The sequence below is a fragment of the Macaca nemestrina genome, chromosome 6 (assembly GCF_043159975.1).
Source record: "Macaca nemestrina isolate mMacNem1 chromosome 6, mMacNem.hap1, whole genome shotgun sequence".
Classification (NCBI taxonomy): Eukaryota; Metazoa; Chordata; class Mammalia; order Primates; family Cercopithecidae; genus Macaca; species Macaca nemestrina.
In genome coordinates this window covers 121,005,433-121,026,935 of record NC_092130.1, presented here as the reverse complement: position 1 = coordinate 121,026,935, position 21,503 = coordinate 121,005,433, and the positions used below count along the sequence as shown (strand labels likewise).

Below are 21,503 nucleotides of genomic sequence, written 5' to 3'. Positions count from 1 at the left end.
CATTTCGGAATAGAAACCTCCTTCAGCTGCACTCACTATGGCGCCCGGCTTCGCAGCACCGGCCACGAGGGGGCAGTGGCCGCCGCAAAGCCGAGGCGGGCGGTGGGCTCGGCGGCTCGGCCATCGCTTGCTCTCGCCTGGCAATGGGCTCTCGGCCGTGGATTAGCGCAGCTGGAGACGTGGGAGGCCGCCGGCCCCGCCCCCGACCGGTGGCGGCTGCGGCGGCGCAGCGAGGCAGTCGGCACTGCGAAGTGGAGGCACCGCGGGCGGAGGGCGCGACCGGCGGGTCCGGGCAGCGTGGGTTCGCCGCTTTGGGGGCTCCAGTCCGCGCGCCAGGGTCGAGCTGCACCGCGGGCTCCTTAGGTGGGCCTCGGTTCGGGACGCCGGGAGTCGGGACCGCTAGTCAGGGCGCCGGGACCATGGCGTTGCGCGCCCGGGCGCTGTACGACTTCAGGTCTGAGAACCCGGGCGAGATCTCGCTGCGGGAGCACGAGGTGCTGAGCCTGTGCAGCGAACAGGACATCGAGGGCTGGCTCGAAGGGGTCAACAGCCGCGGCGACCGCGGCCTCTTCCCAGCCTCCTACGTGCAGGTGATCCGCGCCCCAGAGCCCAGCCTGGCGGGAGACGGCGGCCCGAGCGCCCCGGCACGCTACGCCAATGTGCCCCCCGGGGGCTTCGAGCCCCTGCCCGCCGCGCCGCCCGCCTCCTTCAAGCCGCCGCCAGACACCTTCCAGCCGCTGCTTCAGCCACAGCAGGCGCCGCCTCCGAGCACCTTCCAGCCGCCAGGCGCGGGCTTCCCGTACGGTGGGGGCGCCCTGCAGCCGTCGCCTCAGCAGCTCTACGGCGGCTACCAGGCCAGCCAGGGCAGCGATGATGACTGGGACGACGAGTGGGACGACAGCTCCACGGTGGCTGACGAGCCGGGCGCTCTGGGCAGCGGAGCATACCCGGACCTCGACGGCTCGTCCTCGGCGGGTGTGGGCGCAGCCGGCCGCTACCGCCTATCCACGCGCTCCGACCTGTCCCTGGGCTCCCGCAGCGGCTCGGCGCCTCCGCAGCACCACCCGTCGGGGGCCAAGAGCTCGGCCACAGTGAGCCGCAACCTCAACCGCTTCTCCACCTTCGTCAAGTCCGGCGGGGAGGCCTTCGTGCTGGGGGAGGCGTCAGGCTTCGTGAAGGACGGGGACAAGCTGTGCGTGGTGCTGGGGCCCTACGGCCCCGAGTGGCAGGAGAACCCCTACCCGTTCCAGTGCACCATCGACGACCCCACCAAGCAGACCAAGTTCAAGGGCATGAAGAGCTACATCTCTTACAAGCTGGTGCCCACGCACACGCAGGTGCCGGTGCATCGGCGCTACAAGCACTTCGACTGGCTGTACGCTCGCCTGGCGGAGAAGTTCCCGGTCATCTCCGTGCCCCACCTGCCCGAGAAGCAGGCCACCGGCCGCTTCGAGGAGGACTTCATCTCTAAGCGAAGGAAGGGCCTGATTTGGTGGATGAACCACATGGCCAGCCACCCGGTGCTGGCTCAGTGCGACGTCTTCCAGCACTTCCTGACGTGCCCCAGCAGCACCGACGAGAAAGCCTGGAAGCAGGGCAAGAGGAAGGCCGAGAAGGACGAGATGGTGGGTGCCAACTTCTTCCTGACCCTCAGCACACCCCCCGCCGCTGCCCTTGACCTGCAGGAGGTGGAGAGCAAGATCGACGGCTTCAAGTGCTTCACCAAGAAGATGGACGACAGCGCGCTGCAGCTCAACCACACCGCCAACGAGTTCGCGCGCAAGCAGGTGACTGGCTTCAAAAAGGAGTATCAGAAGGTGGGCCAGTCCTTCCGCGGCCTCAGCCAGGCCTTTGAGCTGGACCAGCAGGCCTTCTCGGTGGGCCTGAACCAGGCCATCGCCTTCACCGGAGATGCCTATGACGCCATTGGCGAGCTCTTCGCGGAGCAGCCCAGGCAGGACCTGGATCCCGTCATGGACCTATTAGCACTGTATCAGGGGCATCTGGCCAACTTCCCGGACATCATCCACGTTCAGAAAGGTAAAGCCTGGCCCTTAGATCAGGTGATATGGAGTGTATTGTGCAGGCTGAAAGGGGTGACTTCGACAGCAGTACTACTGTGGGTGGTAGTACTGGTAGACTCATATTCTACCGGTGGGGAAGCGAGCAGAGACGTGGACGCCTGGCTCTTTTCCCGAGTGTAAGGTGGATTGCTCGACAGGCAGCTTCCTCCTCGAGTATCTCCCAGTAGGGAGTGAGTACTCTTTCTCGAAGGTTCAAAGAGTACCTTTGATAAGAGTGCTATAGTTTTAGAGTTTGAATAGTTGAGTAATGAGCTGCTCAGATCTGTAATCTTCAGACGAGGGTAGAATTAGAAGGGGACCCAAACCATGTTGGGCATCTCTTTGAACACTGCACTGTCACTTAGTGATCGGTTTCAAAAAGTGAGGAAATAGTGGAGAAGAACGGATGTCTGTAAATAAAGAGAAATCTGCTTTCACCCTTCCACACCTCTCAATCTCTGCTTCGGTAGAGGACTTAAGATCAATTCTCTGAGCTTAAGAACTTCCTGCAAAGAATTCTTGCCTGCAACCTTCGCGAAGTAAAGTAAAAACCCTAATTTACTTTGTGAAGTGAAGTAAAAACCCTAATTTTAGGAAAAGCGTACTCATTTTGAGTTTGGAATCATTAATGTACTGAAATTGAGAACGTTGTTTAGGAAAATTGTATAGGGAAACGACGTAGAGTGAATATAATCTGAGGATTGGATCTGAGAGCGGCGTTACTGGTATCCCTGTAAGTTAGCTGTCCAACTGTCAGAGTTCATGAGTTATTAATAGTTGTTAGTGTCTCTGACCTTTGCTAAAGCACTGGAATTTGCAAATTAAAAAATATATATATAGCAGTAGTCCTTGTCTTAACATTTCTCACTAATGTGCATTCTGATATAATGCCTTGATTGAGAGAATGGGGAGGTGTGGGAGTTAGTGAGGCAGTCTTGCCTGTGAAAGTCCAGTGTAGGGGCGGCTAGGCAGCAGGGAAGCCTACTGTCCCTGTTTCCTGAGCAGGTCTGGCCTTTACTGATGAAATGCTCACTGCCTTTCTTGTGGGCCAGTCCGTTTATGAGCAATCCTAATCTCTGGCATGTCTTTTCTTGCATTGAACTGAAGTTTGCCTCCCTTGATTGTCTTTCTGTTCCCTGGGACCGCCTTCAGACATTTGGAGACAGCAGTCTCGCTTCCTTCCTCTCTGCTTCTCTCCTTCCCCTTCCAAATGTGTGACTGGTCTTCTGACTCTTATGGGGAAAGGGGCTTGCTGGGAGAATGATCAAACGCTTTCAGTCTTGTTGCTGCTGCTGAAAGGGAGTGCCCTGGACATCAGTACTAATTTTAGTAGAGAGCGGTAACTTTCTTGGCAATTTGCAATTTGTAAATGCAGTCTAATATTGAATTCGCTTTTTGTGCAATCACATTGCTGTTGGCCTATATTAAACCTGTATTTACATTCCCTATGCCTTTTTTAAAAAATGTAAATTATTATGAATCTTTGACTTTTTTGACTGATGTTGGTGGAACTCCCTTTGTGAGCCTTAATGGAAGGACTTAGCGTTTAAATTCCATTGTGTTACATCATTCTGGACCTATGCTGGCTGCCCTTTTACACATTTCTGTGAGTTTGTGCAAATTACCAGTAAATAGTTGAAAGGATGGAACCAAGTACAGACACTTGGACATGTGTGCTGGGCCGCCGGTGTCTGTCTACTTTAGGTTGGCATCAGTTCATTCACTGTCAATCACACCATGCACTCAAGCCTTTGTCAAGTGGCCTGCTTTTGAAATTATGTATTAGAAAAAGTATGGTGTGTGTTCTAATATCTATTTTGAGTTTATAGCAATGGTCTACTTGATCTATTAAACCATCTGGTTATGGCCAGGATCACGCCTGTAATCCCAGCATTTTGGGAGGTCGAGGCAGGAGGATTGCTTTAACGCCAGGAGTTTGAGACCAGCCTGGGCAACATAGGGAGATTCCCATGTCTACAAAAAATAAGGAAGTTAGCGTGGCATGGTGGCTCATACCTATAGTCCTAGCTACTAGGGAGGCTGAGACTGGAGGATTGCTTGAGGATAGGAGTTTATTTGAGGTTGCAGTGAGCCATAATTGAACCATTGTCCTCCAGCTTGGGTAACAGAGCAAGACCCTGTGTCCAAAACAAAAAAAACAAAAAATATGTAGTTTATTTACTTACTTATTTATTTATTTTGTAGAGACAAGTGTCTTGCTATGTTGCCCAGGCTTGTCTCTAACTCTTGGGCTCAAGCAATCCTCCCAGCTCAGCCTCCCAAAGTGCTGGGATTACAAGCGTGAACCACCATGCCCAGCCTAGTTTATCTTTTTTTAATTATAGAACTGGATTTGTCGCCTGTCACTTGGGATTTGAAAAACTTCCTTCATTAAAACCAGTATCATTTTATGTGGCTTAAACAGATTCAAGAGCACTAAACATAATCTCTAGGAACTTTGAAAAGAACAGCAGTTGATATTCAGTATAGTTTGTTTCTGCTGTAATCTTGGTGTGTAATGTACAGTGAGCCTATGTCCCTAGATGACACATCTTTAGAAAGTACTACCATTTAAAGTGACAGTGTGCAGCACATAAGGCTAAAAGCATTTGCTTATAGCCAGTGTTTATCAAGGATGCTAGTGTAGGCCATTTTTAGGAGTATAGATGAGACAAATATCATAAGCCAGGATAAAAGCTTTTTGAGCGTATTCAGGACTTGTGATTGTAAAGAGCACCTCAATTCCATCACCTCCCCCACTCCAACTGTTACACACTTGAAATATGGCTAATGTGACTAAGGAACTGAATATTGGTCAACAGAGATGATAGAACTTTTCCATCAGTGCTGAAAGTTCTATTGGGCAATGCTGTGTTAAACTGCTGGCTGCAGTTTAACTATCAACCCCATCGTAAGCTTCTCCAGCAAATTATTATCTTTTAATGTACTTTCCTGATAGCTTGATTTTTGCCTGGTCATCTCATGGCACCTCCTCCTTCCCATGTAGGCTTAATTAATAAAAACTGGGAAGGGGAAGCAAGTCCTGCTAGACTCTTCTTTGCTGAACTTCCCAGGCACTCTGCCTGAGTGACATTTCAGTAGTGTGAGCATCTCTTGCAGTGTGCCTTTGTGTCCCATTCAGAAAACACACTGGTTTCGGGACGGATGTCTGAGGCCATCCTGGTGAGAACCCAGCTACAAAATGAGGGTGGAAAACTCGAATACTCTTAAATGTGGTGGGCTGACATTTTCCTGACTGTACTAAATACTGAACCCATTCTTTAATAATGGTTTTAGTGTACTCACTTTCTGCAAAAGTGAAGAAAGCGATACAGTTCCCTCAGCCAAAAGAGAATTCTGGAATTTTGATTTTTTTCCATCAATGAATGGAGTCTTAGATAAACAGAACTATTTAGGTTAATGGAGTTGAGCGAAGAAAGATGGTAGTTTGCTGTAGTCTGCAGTACATTAGATGGGAATTCAGAATCTACTAAAATTTTATTTGTGTTTTGCTTTGACCTAACATGAGTCCTTTAAGTTCTTTGTTCATAGGCAGCTCATCGATCCCGGACTAGGCAGTGTGCCCATGTTTGTCACCGAAATGTAACCCTTGTGGTCTTGATTTTTTTTTCTTAAGTGATAGCATTTTATTTTCTCCCTCTTTATCATGGCTGTCTGCAGTATATCTTTATGGTGTTGATGTTGGTGAGTTTGGGGTAGTACTGAGGAATATATTTTATTATTACTTTCTTGGCATATTCAGTTTTGTTTCCAAAGATGTGATTGATCTCTAATATTTAATAAAGCTAAATCTAGGGGCAGCAAGTTGAGGTTTAAAAGCTTTAGGTTTACCTCTTGGGGTTATTGCAAAAAGGAAAGACTGTAAAAGATGATGAGAAATACTGGTTTCATCCTTGTTTAGGAATTTGGACTAAATAAAGATGGCTAGAGGGAGTTCCTTTAAGTGAAATGTCTTTATTCTAGACATTTGTATAATAATGTGTATAATAATGTTAAATTGATTTGTCGGTTTGGGCTGTGTAAAGTAAATCTAGTATTTACTTTACTAGATAAGTAAATAGGAAGTCCTGTTTTCTGTACTCTTAAATATACAAAATCTACTTCATTGCTCTCTTAAGTGTCCCAGATGGAGCCTTTTTTCAATAAAAAATAGCCCCAGGACCTCAGGAATGGTATACCAGTAGTGGGCCTATCAGTCTTGCTGGGTAGAATTTCACCATTGTGCTTCCTTTTACTACTAGTAGAGTTGGCCTCATGTCCTTCAGACATTAATTAAAGATAGCTGGAGTCCCAGCAGGGCACACAAGGTAAGGCTGGGCCACACTGAGACCTTCCCTGTCTGCTCCCCATTCTCCTGTAGCTAAAAATAGCCCTGAAAAGGTGGTGCCAGGAATACAGAAAAAAGCTCTAAGAAGTCAGGGCAAATTGCAAATTCATCCTTATTTTTGAAACCTCTGGGCTAGAAATTGAGGCTGTTCATTCTTTTTGTTTTCACTCCATCTTTAGTTGAACCCATTTCTCCTCTCTGCTGCATTTACCCCCAGATGTTCTCTAAAAAGACTTCATGTCTCTAAAAAGAGAACAGGTCTGGGGCTTACCCTTTGCCCCAGTTTGTGTTTTCTTAGGGAAAATAAGGTAACCTTTAGTGCTTTTGAAATACATGACTCAGTTCCTTGGTTAAAATATAAATGTGACTGCCCAAGGATAGTCTTGGGCATGAAACTGGGTGTGGGCACTGCTCACACCATCCTGTCAGGGGTTTCTCAGACTTCTTTTTTGAGCCACATAGCCTTCAGAGTCACACCGATCACAGAGGGACTGAAGGGAGGCAGAGGACCTGCACTCCCACCCTCCTCCCAGTAACTCAGGGAGCCTAGGGGGTTTCCTTGTTCAGAAATGTTGTCCTGTCTGGCCATCTTAGGACTTCCAAGCATGACGCCAGAACCCAAACAAGTGAGAAGTTCTGTGATTCACTTACAAACCCTTCCTTTAAACTATTTAACATGTTCCTTCTCTTCGGGCTGAATAAAAAACTATTATTGTATTGCCTCATGTATTTTTAAATCAAAGTTTAAATATCAAGTTAGATTTAATTTGCCATATAATTTTGAAGCTCCATATCATTAACTAAAGGATTATAAAGTGGCAGAGTAATGCTGAGCTCTGTTTGACGAGATTATATCCGGAAGGCAGACGTGTATCATATCCCACATTTATACAACACCAACTAGAATCTGGCCGCTCTGCCGGTGTCTGCAGGAGGGCTGGGTAGGCCTCTGGTCTTTAGTGAGTTCTTTGACTAGCTATAAAGACAGGTCAGTCAGCCTCGGCAGTTCCTTGTGCCAGGTTTCTGAGAGCCTGGTGGATGGGCCAGTCTGCCCCAGAAGTTGCACCAAGGGGATGAGACTAGGCTGGGTCTGCTGAGAGAGCTGTGCCAGTGAAGGGCAGAGCCAAGCCAAAAAGCCGTGGGTACAGAGCCTCATCGCCATGGGAGCTGGCCTGTCGGGACCAGCATGGGCTCTGGAGAGCCAGTGTGTGAGCGTGGAGGAGTTTTGGACAAGTTATTTTAACCTGCGTAATGCTCAGTTATCTTTGGCCAAGTGGGGGAACTTCCTCACAAGGTCAGCATAATAATTAAATGTTATGGTTCATAGTAGCTAGTCACTAAATGTTTAGTTTTGAAAAATAGGTGAATTTAAAAGGCAATGGCAGCTAGGCATGGTGGCACATGCCTGTAATCCCAGCTACTTGAGAGGCTGAGGAAGGAGGGTCACTTGAGCCCAGGAGTTCAAATCCAGCCAGAGCAACACAGTGAGACCTTGTATCTTAAAAAGGAAAAAAAAAAAAGAAAAAAAATAGGAGCACTCTCCTTTGAAGGACAATTTCAGTAATCTTATCATCCCTCCTGGCAAACTATTGCCACCCGAATTGCAGGCAAAAGTACAAAAGCTCAAGGAGTCTTCAGTCTAGCAATTAAATATCTACTTTAATCAGTTTGCCCTGTATTGCACACCGGAAGTAATGGTAACTGGGATAAATGTCGATGTTATTTGGAGTAACTGGTTTGTTGTTGTTCACATTGAAGAGTGTATGTTAACTGTCTCCTGCTGGCTCCCCCCAACCCAAATCACTTGTATTCTGGTGCAAATCACTTAACTTTCTGAGCTTCAGTTTCCTCATCTGTAAAAGTGAGGTTCATCATTTCCTAGGTACCATTTTGTTAGTTGACTTTTTAAGAAAATAAGATTAGTCTTAAGTATCCAGGAAACTTTTAGACATTGTTTCAGGCTGGTTTTAATAGTGTTCTGTCTGTTCATGTGACTGTTATCTGGGAGCATGAAAAGCCCTTACCAATTGGTGTGAAAGAACATTTATGTACGTTTAGTTCAGATCAGCAAACATGCATTGCAGGCTTACCTCACTAGGAACTTGGAATGTAAAAGTGATTAATACCTGGCCTGCTGCCGCCTGGTGAGGGTTCCCAGGTATTCTGAAGCTGCAGTGTGGTAGACAGCTGGAGCGACTTCTCTCTGACCCAAATTAATAGGACCACCAAAGAGATAAATTATGATAGTTTTTTTAAGATGGAGGCTTGCTCTGTTGCCCAGGCTGGAGTGCAGTGATGCGATCTCGGCTCACTGCAACCTCCGCCTCCCGAGTTCAAAAGATTCTCCTGCCTCAGCCTCCTGAGTAGCTGAGATTACAGGCATGTGCCACCAAGCTTGGCTAACTTTTATATTTTTTTAGTAGAGATGGGGTTTCACCGTGTTGGCCAGGCTGGTCTTAAACTCCTGCCTCAAGCAATCTACCCACCCACCTTGGCCTTCCAAAGTGCTGGGATTACAGGCATGAGCCACTGAGCCCAGCCTCTGATATTGATCTTATAGCTTGATTAAACTTTAATTTGAACGAGTTTTAGTTCATATGTCATTTCTGTACCTTTTCTTATGACTTATCTCTCACTGTAATTTGACTTTCCTCTTCTGCTAAATAAATTGTTATTTAGCAGGTAAGGGGACAGTGAAGGAAGGGGAGCTAAAATCATTAGATTTATTCATAGAATGCTCTAAAAGATAAACTAGATTTTATTCAACAAATAGGTGTGTACCCTTCATTGTCTAGGCACTATTCAAGATGCTAGTGTTGCATCAGTGGCCAAAACAAAGATCCCCACCCTTGTGGAGCTTGCAGTCTAGCAGGGTGGAGACACTCAATGAAAAACAAACACAGGAAGTAAGTTTTAATGTATGTTGGAGTTTGGTATGTGCTAGGAGAAAAAAGTAGAGCAGGGAAAGAGGGCATGGGAGGCGGGATGAAGTACTAGAAAGAGTGCTCAAAGTAGGTCTCATTGAGAAGGTGAGATTTAAGCAGAGACCTGAATCACTCTGGAGTCGGGGGAGTCATCCAAGTAGGCATCTCAGGGGAGAGCTTGTCAGGCAGAGGGTTTAGCTAAAGTGAGGCCCTGGAGTGGGCATGTGCCAAGCAGGTTGAGGAACAGCAAGGCCAGGTGGTTGGAGTTAAGAGGATCCTAGGAGATGAGGTCATGGAAAGTGAGATTTGCAAGGCTTTACAGGTCACTGTTAGGACTTGGGATGAAAGCCCAAGTCAGATGGATGCAATTAGAGGGTTTTGAGCCAAGGTATGACATCCAACTGGACATATTAACAGACTTAGTCCAGAGCAATGAGAATAGAATGGCGTGGGGCAGTCAAAGGTGGATGGAAGCAGGGAGCTAGTAGGAAATTCTCAAGTAATCCGGGTAAGAAATGCTGGTGGCCTGAACCAAAGTGGAGACAACAGAGGTGGTAGGGGAGGGGATCCCCCTCCGGATATATTTTGGAGGTAGAATCAACAGGTTTTCCTGAGGGATGGGATTGTGAAGGATGTGACATGCGAGAGAAAGAGGAGTCATCAAGGGTGACTCCGCAATTTTGGCCTGGCCTACAATAAGAATTGTCAGAACAGCAGTGGGGAGCAGCAATCAGGACTTGAGTTTTCTCCTTTTAGGTAGATCAGGCTCATGCATTCTGTTGCATGTCTCCCCACCCCAACACAAGCACTTTCAATCTTCAGGTCTAGTCTCCTTCCTTGGAGTATCCCCCTTGGATTGTAGTCCTTTTGTGAATAATTGTCTTATGCGGTGCTCAGTTATTAGTGTGTGGGTTTTTTATGTTTCTGTGTTGTGTAGCTGTTAAATACTGTTTTATACATGCATAGCAAGTACTTAATGAATGCTTGTTGAATTAATGAAGTAAGCACTCAGTAGCTACTTGGTTGATCTTGAAATAGATTTATAAGATGTTTTTGTTTTTCCGTTTATATGATGATGGATAACAGTCTAAAAGTGTACAGGAAATAAAGATAGAATCTGGATGTATTTTATGGATGAAGTCATTAACAATGTGAGTGATTTAAAAGTCTTAGAGTTATGTGTTTATGAAATGACTTTCCGTAATTCACTGGGGAGGGGAGAGGAAGTTTGAAAATGCTTAAAGTGCCAGAGAATTAATATTGTATACCTCATGATTTCACTTTATATTGATTATTGGTGTTTAAACTTACGCATGCACACACACACATATACACACACACATTTTCCTCATTAGTAAGTTTTAGTTATAATATTTTTACCGGGGTCTCATTTGCTTAATTCAGAGCACAAGATCCAGAGAATACATTCACCTTGTTGCTTGACTTGGATGCACATGGAGCACTGAGCTCATGTGTAGAGGTACTTGCCCTCATGGAAGGCTCTCTCAGTTCCATGAGGGAAGTAGAATGTGTGCACAGAGGACTGAGATAGAAGGTAGATTTAACTTAGTGCTGCGAATAAGACGGTGCATGGGAGTCCAGGGGATAGAGAGGAATTGTCAGTTTATGTCAGAGGCTTGAGTGGGCAGCATTTGGATTCTCCCTTTGAAACATGGTCACAGTGTGACTTTTGGAGGAGCATAGGGGGAGAGCGCACTCCTGATCTTGAAATGCTTTAGCATGGGTTTGATAAGCATACAGTAATTGATAAGCGAAGTACCCAGTGCTCAGGTCAGTGAAGGGAACTGAAGTGAGGAGCTGTCACTGTACTGTGCGACACACAGTCGTGGACATGCACCATGATGTGAAATAGTACAGAAGGAGGAGTAATTATGGAGAGTGGATGGGAAGGTTCAGGGGTGGCTTCTGCCAGTCTCAGTCTAAGAAGAGTCTTGAAAACAAGTGGAAGTTTGCCAAGCCGGCAGAGTGGGGGAAGGGCATTCTGGGCCGAACCATGTGGGATCAATCTTGACTGCCTCTCAGAACCAGCTGCTGAGGGGATACAGCAGAAAATGGGGCCCCACCCTGGATCTGAATCAGAATGTCTGTGCTGCCTAGACATTGGTGTTCTTTGAAAAGCTCCTCACATGCTTTTGATGTACTGCTGGGTTTACAGCTGCTGTTGGAGGTGATAGAGGAAACATGGAAGATCATATGGGATACTGACATGGTCAGGCCTGCACTTAAGATGGACAGGTTGTGGCGGCAGGTGTAGAACGTGGTTGGGGGTTAAGTGAAATGGAGAGCTCTCACAGTAATTCAGACCAGAGGTGATAACATCCTAACGGGGGGAGTGTCCATGGGGGTGGGAGCAGGACACAGAAGGGGCTGCTTGCCTGCAGCGTGGGGTAAGGGACAGGGAGAAGTACAAAATGGCCTGCAGATTACAGGCTCTGGGTCACCAGTAGAGATGCCTGGAGATGGCCTGGAGCGGGGTCTGCAGACTACAGCCCACGGGCCAGATTCACCCAGGCACCTGTTTGTTACAGTGCTTGAGCTAAAAATGGTTTTTGTATTTTTAAATGATTCTGTGTTTAATGGTTCTATAAGTCCCCACATAATAACCTCAGTTTTCCCTCTTGACCTGCAAAACCTAAAATGCTTACTGTCTGGCCCTTAAAGAAAATGTTTGCTGACCCTTGACTTGGAGGACAAGCAGGTTAGGGCAGTGGGAGTGGCTACTCTTTATTGAGCACTTACTATGTGATAAGCAGTATTCCAAACATTTTATATATGTCCTTTTTTTTCCCCCCCACTAGAAAATTCAGAAGCGATACCTTGTCTTAATTCCATGCAGGAATGGGTATGACAGCAGTGTGGTTGTTAGCATGAAATAAAACCAGATGGGTTTGAATTCCTGCCAGCTTCACTGTGTAACCTTGGGCCACACACTTCTTAACCTCTGTTTCCTTGTGTGTAACATGGAGTAACTATGTTACTAATACAGTAGCTGATAATGCTGAAAAATATTTTTCAGCATTAATTATCAGCTATTGTATTAGTTTCCTGTGGCTGCTGTAACAAATTCCTACAAACTGGGTGATTTACAACAACAGAAATGGATTCTCTTAGAGTTCTAGAGACAAGAAGTCTGAAAGGACATTGTGGCAGTGCCATGCTCCCTTTAGAGGCTCTAAGGGAGACCCCTCCCTTGCCTCTCCAGCTTCTGGTGGTTGCCAGCACCCCTTGGTTTTCCTTGCTCTGCAGCTGGATCACCTCAGTCTGTGCCTCCATCCTCACGTGGCATTCTCCCTGTGTCTCTGTCCCTGTCTTCTCTTAAGGACACCCGTTGTCCTAGATTCAGGGCCCACCCTAATCCAGAATGACCTTACCTTAACTAATTACATATTCAGAGACCCTATTTCCAAAAAAGGTCACAGTCAAAGGTTCCATGTAGATTTTAGGGGTACACTATTTAACTCAGCGCAGTTTTTAACTCCCCCAAAGTGGTGTCATCTCATTTGGTGGCTGTGAAAACTGAGGCTCAGGGAAGTTAAGTATTTCTAGGCTCACGGAGCTAATGAGGAGAGCTAGGATTCGAGCACATTATTTGCCTTAAGTTGAGACTGGTACTTCTTATGCTACAATACGTAACATGCTTGTTAGAAAATTGACTTATTCTACAGGCAGTCAGCAGCCACTAAAGGTTTCAAACTGAAGAGTGACATTTAATCATAATCAAAATAGCTATCATGTTTTGAAGACTTCCTGTGTGCCAAGCATGGTGCTTTGTGTTTTATATTTATTATATCTATTTAAGCTTCATGGGAGCTTTTGAGGTAAATGCTCTTCTTATACCCATTTTGCAGACAGGAGCTGAACCACAGATTTTTTTTTTTTTTTTTTTGAGACAGACACTTTTGCTCTTATTACCCAGGCTGGAGTGCAGTGGCGCAATCTCGGCTCACCATAACCTCCACCTCCTGGGTTCAAGCGATTCACCTGCCTCAGCCTCCTGAGTGGCTGCGATTACAGGTGCCGGCCACCACGCCCGGCTAATTTTTTGTATTTTTAGTAGAGACAAGGTTTCACCATGTTGGCCATGCTGGTCTCGAACTCCTGACCTCAGGTGATCTACCTGCCTCAGCCTCCCAAAGTCCTGGAATTACAGGTGTGAGTCACCGCGCCCAGCCAAACCACAGAAATTTAAACTGAGAGTTTCCGGAGGCATCCTTTGCTGGTGCACCCTGGCTCCCTGAGGCAGGGCTTTTGGAAGTTACTCCTGTTTGGTCGGGCAGAGATGAGGAGGCTTTTAGAGTACTCCAGGGGAAGCGTTGGTTTTGGAAAGGAACAGGTGAACTCGAGACACCTGCTAGGTATCATGGCAGGACCTGGTGAGGCGCTGGCTCTCCTGAGGAATCTAGTGTTACCTTAGAGGTTTTAAGTTTGGGTGGTAGAAAGTAGTGAAGCCAGTGATAGAAGAGGTAGGCAGACTGAGAAGAGGAGCAGGACTAAAAGGAAAGACAAGGAATGGGGCTGAAGGGAGTCTTAGAAAATCCTATTTTCCAGGCCTTTTATTGTGTTTAGTTATGTTGACATTTGTGATTTTCACCAGAACCACCTATTGTCTGCAGCAAGACATTTTTAACTAAATACTGACAGATGTTAGTGTGGATAATCTGCAAATTTTCACGTTTTATGATTTGTATTTCACGTATATTTTAAAACTTGATACATTTTTAGATGCTTTGTTTTGTGTTTAGTTGGTTATTTATGATTTCATGCAAGGATGTCCAAATGTGGTCAGAGTAAAGACTCTCAGCCACCCGACACCTGGGCCCTGCCAGTGCAAGGCAGCAGGAAAACCACAGGAGTGAGGAGTGTCCTTACCTTTAAAACAGCTGAGTCAGGAATTATCTCCACAGCCTCGTGATCGTGAAGGGATGTGAAGTGGTACTCAGGATAACGAAGAGTGCTTGTGCTGTTCACCAGTCAGTACCACCATGGCATACGTGGCAGTTGGGACAATGGCGTTTACAATTTCAGATAAAAACTGGAAAATTACCTGAAAACAAGAAATGCATTCTTTGCAAATATTCTGCTAACTCCAGCATGAACCACAGTGCTCTCAGATAGGGTCCCATAAGTGCCCTGGCTCCGCGCGTGTGGCTCGCCTTGCCTTGGCTTCTCTTCTAAAGAGCAGGGCCACTTTACTCTCTTCCTGGCCCCATCTAGTGGGACTTCCGTTTAGATTTATTTTAGCAGCTTCTATTTAGATAAAAAGAGAATAAGGTTTTACCTTTCATTAAAGGTACTTTCCCGAGTTCACTCTTTTCTTTGGTACAGATATGCTTGTTGTCATGTGTCAAAAGTGTTGGCAGCTTGCAAACATATCTACTGTTGCTTTTTTTTTTTTGGTAGAGACCAGTACCAGTATCTGTGCACATGCCTCAGGTAATTAAAGAACTGGGCACTGCAGACTTCAGACCCCGATTTGTGTTCTCTGAATTTGAACCATTATATGAGTTTTACTTTACAAAGTCAGTTTTTTAAAAGTTTCATTGTATGGTCAGCATTATCAAGGATAGTATGTCTACCTTATTTTATTAAGATTCTATGGGTATCAGTTCTTTAAGAAAAGAAACAATACATGGTTTTCTTTCTCATTCTCAAGATTTTAAAGTCTTCATCTATATTTGCTTGGCTATAGGCAACATTTTAGCCATCATACCCAAAAATACTTCTCAAATAAAGACACTGTGTTTTCAGAATTCTCCTGAAACTATCACCCTAGTAATTTTATCACGTATTTAACATTCATTATAGACTGGAACACAAGAACCTTTATATATATAAAATTACCAGCAAGAAACAGTTTTGCCAAATAAACCACAAGAGGTACAATCATGTGATTTCTCTCTTCATTTTTGGAATGAGGTGAACTGTATGAATACATATGCATAGTAAGTAAAAGTAATCATGTTTTAAGGTATTTATACTCAAGTGAATATTGGTATTCAAACTGAATGTCATTCTGCCTTTAGACATTAGGTGATTGCTGAATGAAACTATAAGAACTACTTAATTAGAGTATAGCAACACTTTTACCTGAAACAGACTGATGATATCTTCAGGATGAAATCAAGCTTAGAGGCCTGAATTCTTTAAGTGATTTTTTTTTTTTTTCCATCAAGCAACCAGGTTTTTTTCTTTTTGCAATTGACTATGCTTGTCTTTTTCCTCTTCCCTCCTTTTCAAAATGGTTCAAAAGTTCTCTTTGTCATTTATTATATTTATGAATTTAAAAGTGCATTTTAAATTATCTTTGAATTTTGATAGTTACTAACTTTAGGGACCTTTATTAGTCCATTCAGAAAATTGCTTTCCCTGACGAGTTCAGTATTAATTTTGTACCCTCCAGGGTTTATTAATGTGGTCCAAATCCTGGAGCCCACTTAGTATGAATCCATGCAGGAATAGTATTTAGGGTCTGGAGGTTGTTTGTGGGTTGCTCATCCCTATGTTAGTGGCATAGGCTCCTAGGAGGCGCGGGGTACTAGTGTAGTGTGCTGTGTTTGAGGCCGGTCTGTGGGGCTTATGCGATTGCCATGGGTAGGGCATTCCCCCTTCGGCCACGTACAAGGGAATTGCCTGAGTTGGGCAGACCCAGGTTCACATGCAGCTGGACACTGAGTAAAATTATTTAGTTTCCCGGAGTTTCACTTTCTGCCTCTGAAAATGGTGGCAATGATTACTTTTATTTCAGGGTTAAAGAGAAGAAAATGAGACACGCAAAGTGCAGAGCACAGGTGTGCACAGCGCAGGCACTCCTCCGTGATGGTCGAGTGGCTGGATGGCCGTCCTGCTTCTCTATTTTAAGTGGATGCTGGCCTTTGCTTTTTGAGACGTTTTGCTCAAAACAATATGAAAAAGTAAAAATAAATATTAGAGCAGAGAGGGGGAAGGGTAATCAACAAGTAGGTGGAGACCAACAGGGAGGAAGGAAAGGGGAGGGGAAGAAGTTAATGGGGAGTTAGCAGGGAAGGCCAGGGTGTGGATCCCAGCAATGAAAGGATAAGAACCCAATAGGCCACGTTGACCAAATTAGCATTTTCTTTCAGCATGTTACATGTGCCAGGGAATGAAGAAAAACAGGCCGAGTCCAGTCTTGAGCCACTTCTAAGCAGCTGTCCCTGTTGCCCTTCAGCCTGTCTCCTGTTCTTTCCCGTACACCAGGGCTTCTGTGTTTTGGGGAAGGGCCCCTGGAAGACAGAAATCAAGTTAATGTTTTTGGCACATTCATGATTTCAAAATTAAATAAGGTGCTTTCTTTTTTCTTTTTTTTTTTTTTTAAGGGAGAAAATGTAGCTTTGGATTCCTGTTGCTTAGTGACTGGGCCTTTTGTATAATTAGTCTTAGAAGAGACAAAACATACTGAGAATAAGAGATTGGATTGAGGAAAAGAAGGCAAAGTTCAGGTACAAGAACTGGATGGGGTTGGGCGGGGACCTCTTGGAGCCATGGCAAGCCTCGTGGGGGCCTGAGTTTGGGGGCAGGCAGAAAGAGGGAAAACAGGAAGGAGGCCAGACAGCTTCTTTGAACGGAGGGCAAGGCCTTGCCTGATTAAAATGGCTGAGGCAGTACAGTGTATGAGGGCTTTTTTTTTTTTCTTTTTTTTTCTCCCCGTCTCACTTTGATGGGTCAGAAGTTTCTAGGAAAATTCTGGTTAAAATGCCTGCGGCAGTACAGTGTATGAGGGTTTGCTTTTTTTTTTTTTTTCTTTTTTTCCCCCGTCTCACTTTGATGGGTCAGAAATTTCCAGGCAAGTTGTTTCTCCCTGCGAATGAGAAGCAGAGGAACATGAAACAGAAAAGTTTAGTGCAGTGCAAGTGCATCTGCTAGTGTGCTCGTTGAGTTTCAGCTTGCAGTGCATTCGTAATATGTGCACATGGGCTACATGACTCAAGAGATTCACTACTCTCATACTGTCATTCTAGAAAAAAATTGGCATTGAAATCTTAAGTGTTTTTACCGATGGAAACAGTTTAATGATATGCTATGTAAATAGTGTGATGCTTTTGAAAATGGTGCTGATTTCTAATTCATAATTTATAAATGATTTTTAAAAATTTGAGCCTTTTAAGGTAATATTAATGAACCTTGTCACATGATTAAAAATTCTTTTGTTTTCATTGTTTTATATTCATTGCAAACATGAGTAATATAATTCCTCTGAAATGGAGAACATACGTATTATAAACAAAAACATAGTTATTTCTTGCTTTCCTCATTTCAGCCTGAGCATCCTTTAGAGCTGCGAGATGGCTTACAGTGGTTAGATACAAAGAAAAATGGTAGGAGGGGGGATGGAAGTGAATTTAGGACATTTGCTTTCTCTGGAGCTAGGACTGGTGATGGAAAAGTGGGGCAACGTACCTTTCTCTGAGCTTTGGCAATTGCACTGATATGAAAATGAGCCCTGTTGGGAATTTTACAGGTACAGAATCAGCTTGGGAATCTAGGAGATTTTGTTAATAACAAATCCTAAACCAAAGTAAAAATATTGGTTTAATTTTCCTTTTAATTCTCAAAATGTAGAAAGGAAAGGATCCTTTTCAACAATGTAGCAGGTTCAAGTCTCCATCTCAGGCCTTAATCCACTCAATCTATGCCCACAAAAAAGGTAGTAGGTCTCCTGAATGAGGATGCCCTGCTTGGAAGGGAGAATGGGACATGCCAGGGCTGGCAGGCAGGTGGAGGTGGGGTCTTTGCCATGAATTAGCTGTGGGACTTTGAACAAGTGGCTCACCCTCTTCTTTGTAGAATGGAGAGAATTGTATAGAAACTCTTCTAAGACCTTTTTAGCATTAAAAAAAAAAAAAAAAAATCTGAGAGCCAGCTCTGCCGTTCTCACCTGGGAAGCAGCTCTGCCTAGCCTTCCCCAGAGGGCGTCTCTAGGACTGGAATGTGAGAAGGTGCCTTCCGGCTCCTTCCTCTCCTTTAGGAATTAGAACTGAGGGTTTTTAGTTCCTGAGTTCACTTTCTATCCTGTGGAAGAATTCGAGCAATCCACCAAACTAATGCAATAATTAAGTTGAACTCTCTACCAAAACTTCACTTTCAACAGGTAAACCTTTTTAGGAGGGGCTTACTCTAGGATCCTTCCTGCCTCCTTCACAGAGATCCCCTGAGGAAGAAACAGCTGCAGTGTGTTGGAGGCTCAGCCTGGGGGAGGCACTCTGGGCTCCTATTGCCTATTCAGGATCACTATCTTGGGATGTCGTTGAAATCTATTGCCTCACTTTAAATAATTATTTTTCCTGTACTTCAGATTCATTTTAAGAATGTATTTTTCAGGCTGGGGGCGGCGGCTTATGCTTTTAATCCCAGCAGTTTGGGAGGCTGAGGCGGGTGGATCGCTTGAGCTCAGGTGTTGGAGACCGGCCTGGGCAACATGGTGAAACCTTGTCTCTACAATTTAAATTAAATAGAGAGACAGAAAGAAGAAAATTTCTTTTCAGTTTTGTAACTTGGGAAGGCTGCACTACTTCACGTGTAAATAGTGTTTTCTTCTGAATTGGAAAAGTTATTACTTCATTGGTAGGTTTTTTAAAGAGTATATTCACACTGGTCTGTATTGTCAGCCTCTTATTTAATCTCTATTTAACGTGCACCTGAACTTTCTTTTCATAATAAAATCGTAATATGTTCATGCTATTCCAGATGCAGCTAACTAATGTCTGTTACTTTAGCCCAAGAAGCAGTTTCAGTTTACAGTGACATTGTCGTTGGAAAATGTTTTTCCCTCTGATTACACCTGTTTATTATTTTCTTTCATCTTAAAACTGTTCTAACTATGAGTACTGTGGGATCTTTTGTTTGTTCTAACAGTGATGCTTTTGACCTTAGACTTCATTGTATAATTGCTCCCCCATTCTTTCATTTCCCTCTTCTGTTTTGAAAGCAGCGTGGTGGCAATATGATGTTTATGAGGGGAGGGGGCTGGCACGGGGGCATGTTCCTCCTAAATTAGCCTCTTAAAAAGCAGAGCTTTTGATGCTATTGCCTATTTTCATGTTGGTTCCGTGATAAAAATGTGTAGCCCTTGTGTTATTTAGATTCTGGGCAACATTTTTAGTTTTCATTTACACTCCTCTGGTTTGGTTAAAAAACAATGCAGTATAGCCCTGAGAATGCTTTAAAAATGCTCTCCTACTTTGTTACAGCTCTGCAGAGAATGCTGAAAAAACGCTGTCATACTTTGTTACAGCTCTGCAGCTGGTTGTATTGTACCTCTGCAGTTGTTTCTTAGGCAGCTACAAATTACTTAATTTCTAAAGTTATCCTAGAAGTAGCAAGTCTATGATCATCTAACTCTGCTCCAATAGTTTCTGCCTCCAACGTGCTAGAACTGAAAATTTTGCTCTCTGCCTTTCTTGTGATATTTAAAATTTTGAATATGAAGATAATTGTGAAACCTAAAAATATGTACACATAATTCCCAGTTTGAGCAGTTAGATCAACTGTAAGAACCCAACCATTTGTAACAAAACCAAATTCTACTTCTAATAATAATACTATTTCACTCACATCTAGCCAACGCTTGTAATACTGTTTCTATTGGAAAAATATGTTTCCACTTTCTTTTTGATTGAACTCAGAGTTAGGAGCTAGGCAGAGTTAGGCAGAGGTGGGTAGAGGGAAGCTTCCTGGGAACCCCAGAAAGTGGTTCTGTGTGTTAGTCCCCAAGTGTTAAACACTCATGCTGTCTGTGGATCACTTGAGCTGTTTAAAAGATGTCATTTTTTTTTTCCTGTTTACTTCTGGTCAGAACTAGTCAATTGACTTCCATAATTAGCTTACCGTTTTCATAGGGAGGAGAGCACTGATACCTTTACTGTTTGTTAAAAGGTGTACAGAAAAAAACTAATTGGAAGTTGGAAAGTTGTGAGATTAGTTTTTAAAAAAAGAAATTATTTTCTTGGGAAAAGATGTATATATTGTAAACCTTTGCAAAGTATTTTATAAGAGTTAACTTTTTTTATTTGGCTTCAGATGTTGGAAGGTCCTTGGCGTTGTCATTCTGAACATTAACAGCTCTTATCTTCAATTCAGGATATATTCAGGAACTCTCGATTTTTAATTTGTTCTAAGTATATTACCGTCAACTTGTTTTATTGCTAATCTTCTTTTAACTTTCTTTTGAAGGTGTATCTGGGAGAAAATCAATTTAGTTACATCTCAGTTAAAGGAAGTTATTTTTGTTTTTAAAAACTTGTTCTACATCTGTGGCTGCAATTTTATGGAGACATAATCTTCCTTGATTACACGTAGCTCTCCTTATTCTACAAATTTGTACATTTAAAGTATGCTATTTAATACCTTAGTTTACCATTTTATATAGTTTTTATTTTTTAATTTTTTAGACAGGGTCTTGCTTTATTACTCAGGCTGAAGTGCAGTGGCATGATCACAGGTCACTGCAGCCTGGAATTCCTGGACTCTCCTGCCTCAGCCTCCTGAGTAGCTGGGAGTACAGGTGTGCGTCACCACACCTGTCTAGCACGTTCTCTTCTAAATAGTTGTAGTGCTTGCTTTGAAGTCAGTTATGCAGTCAGATCCCATCTCAGCCTCCTGCTGGGTTATGTGGATGACGGTCAGGCTCAAAGACGTTGCATAACTTCCTCAATTTCCTTGTAGTAAAACTAGGAGTAATGTCTGTTGTAAAGTTGTAGTGAAAGTTAGATGGAAAATGTCTAGCATATGTTATTGCTATTTATAGCAGCTACCATTTACTGTTCAGATATTCTATTCTCTACCCTCCACCCTGCCACCATCCATAGCGCAGTGCGCATGTAGCAGGCCCTCTGAGTATTTTCTGTTGTCACATTGGTCACATGTTATCTTGGAGAAAGCCGTATTCAACTCCCATGCAGAATTGTGTGCTTCGTGGACCTATCTCACTTTGTGTCAGGGTAGTTTGCCTGCCCTGACGGTGCTTTGCGGTGTGGCTCCTGTTTGAATCTCCCTGTTCTATCAGTGTGCTCTATACATGACAGGCTTTCCATAAATGTTCACATTAAAATTATCACCCGGGAGCCCAACCTTTTGGGGACTTTTAAAAACAGCAACATTTTGTGTTATTCACTTAATAAATTCATACTTGGG

The 21,503-nt window shown here is 44.2% G+C and overlaps 1 protein-coding gene across 3 annotated transcripts in view; it reads left to right on the top strand.

The window, feature by feature from the left end:
• Positions 1-222: 222 nt before the first annotated feature.
• LOC105499373 (sorting nexin 18) overlaps positions 223-21,503 on the top strand; it is a 96,568-nt gene continuing 75,287 nt past the window's right edge. Inside the window, exon 1 of one of the 3 annotated variants that reach the window (XR_011625029.1) lies at positions 223-18,462. Coding sequence is in view for 1 of the 3 variants with exons in the window: in XM_011771923.2 (XP_011770225.1) it covers positions 420-2,040 (1,621 nt within the window). In the remaining 2 variants the exon portion in view is untranslated. The remainder of the gene's footprint in view (positions 18,463-21,503) is intronic. The other 2 variants (XR_011625030.1, XM_011771923.2) reach the window with 2 other exon arrangements.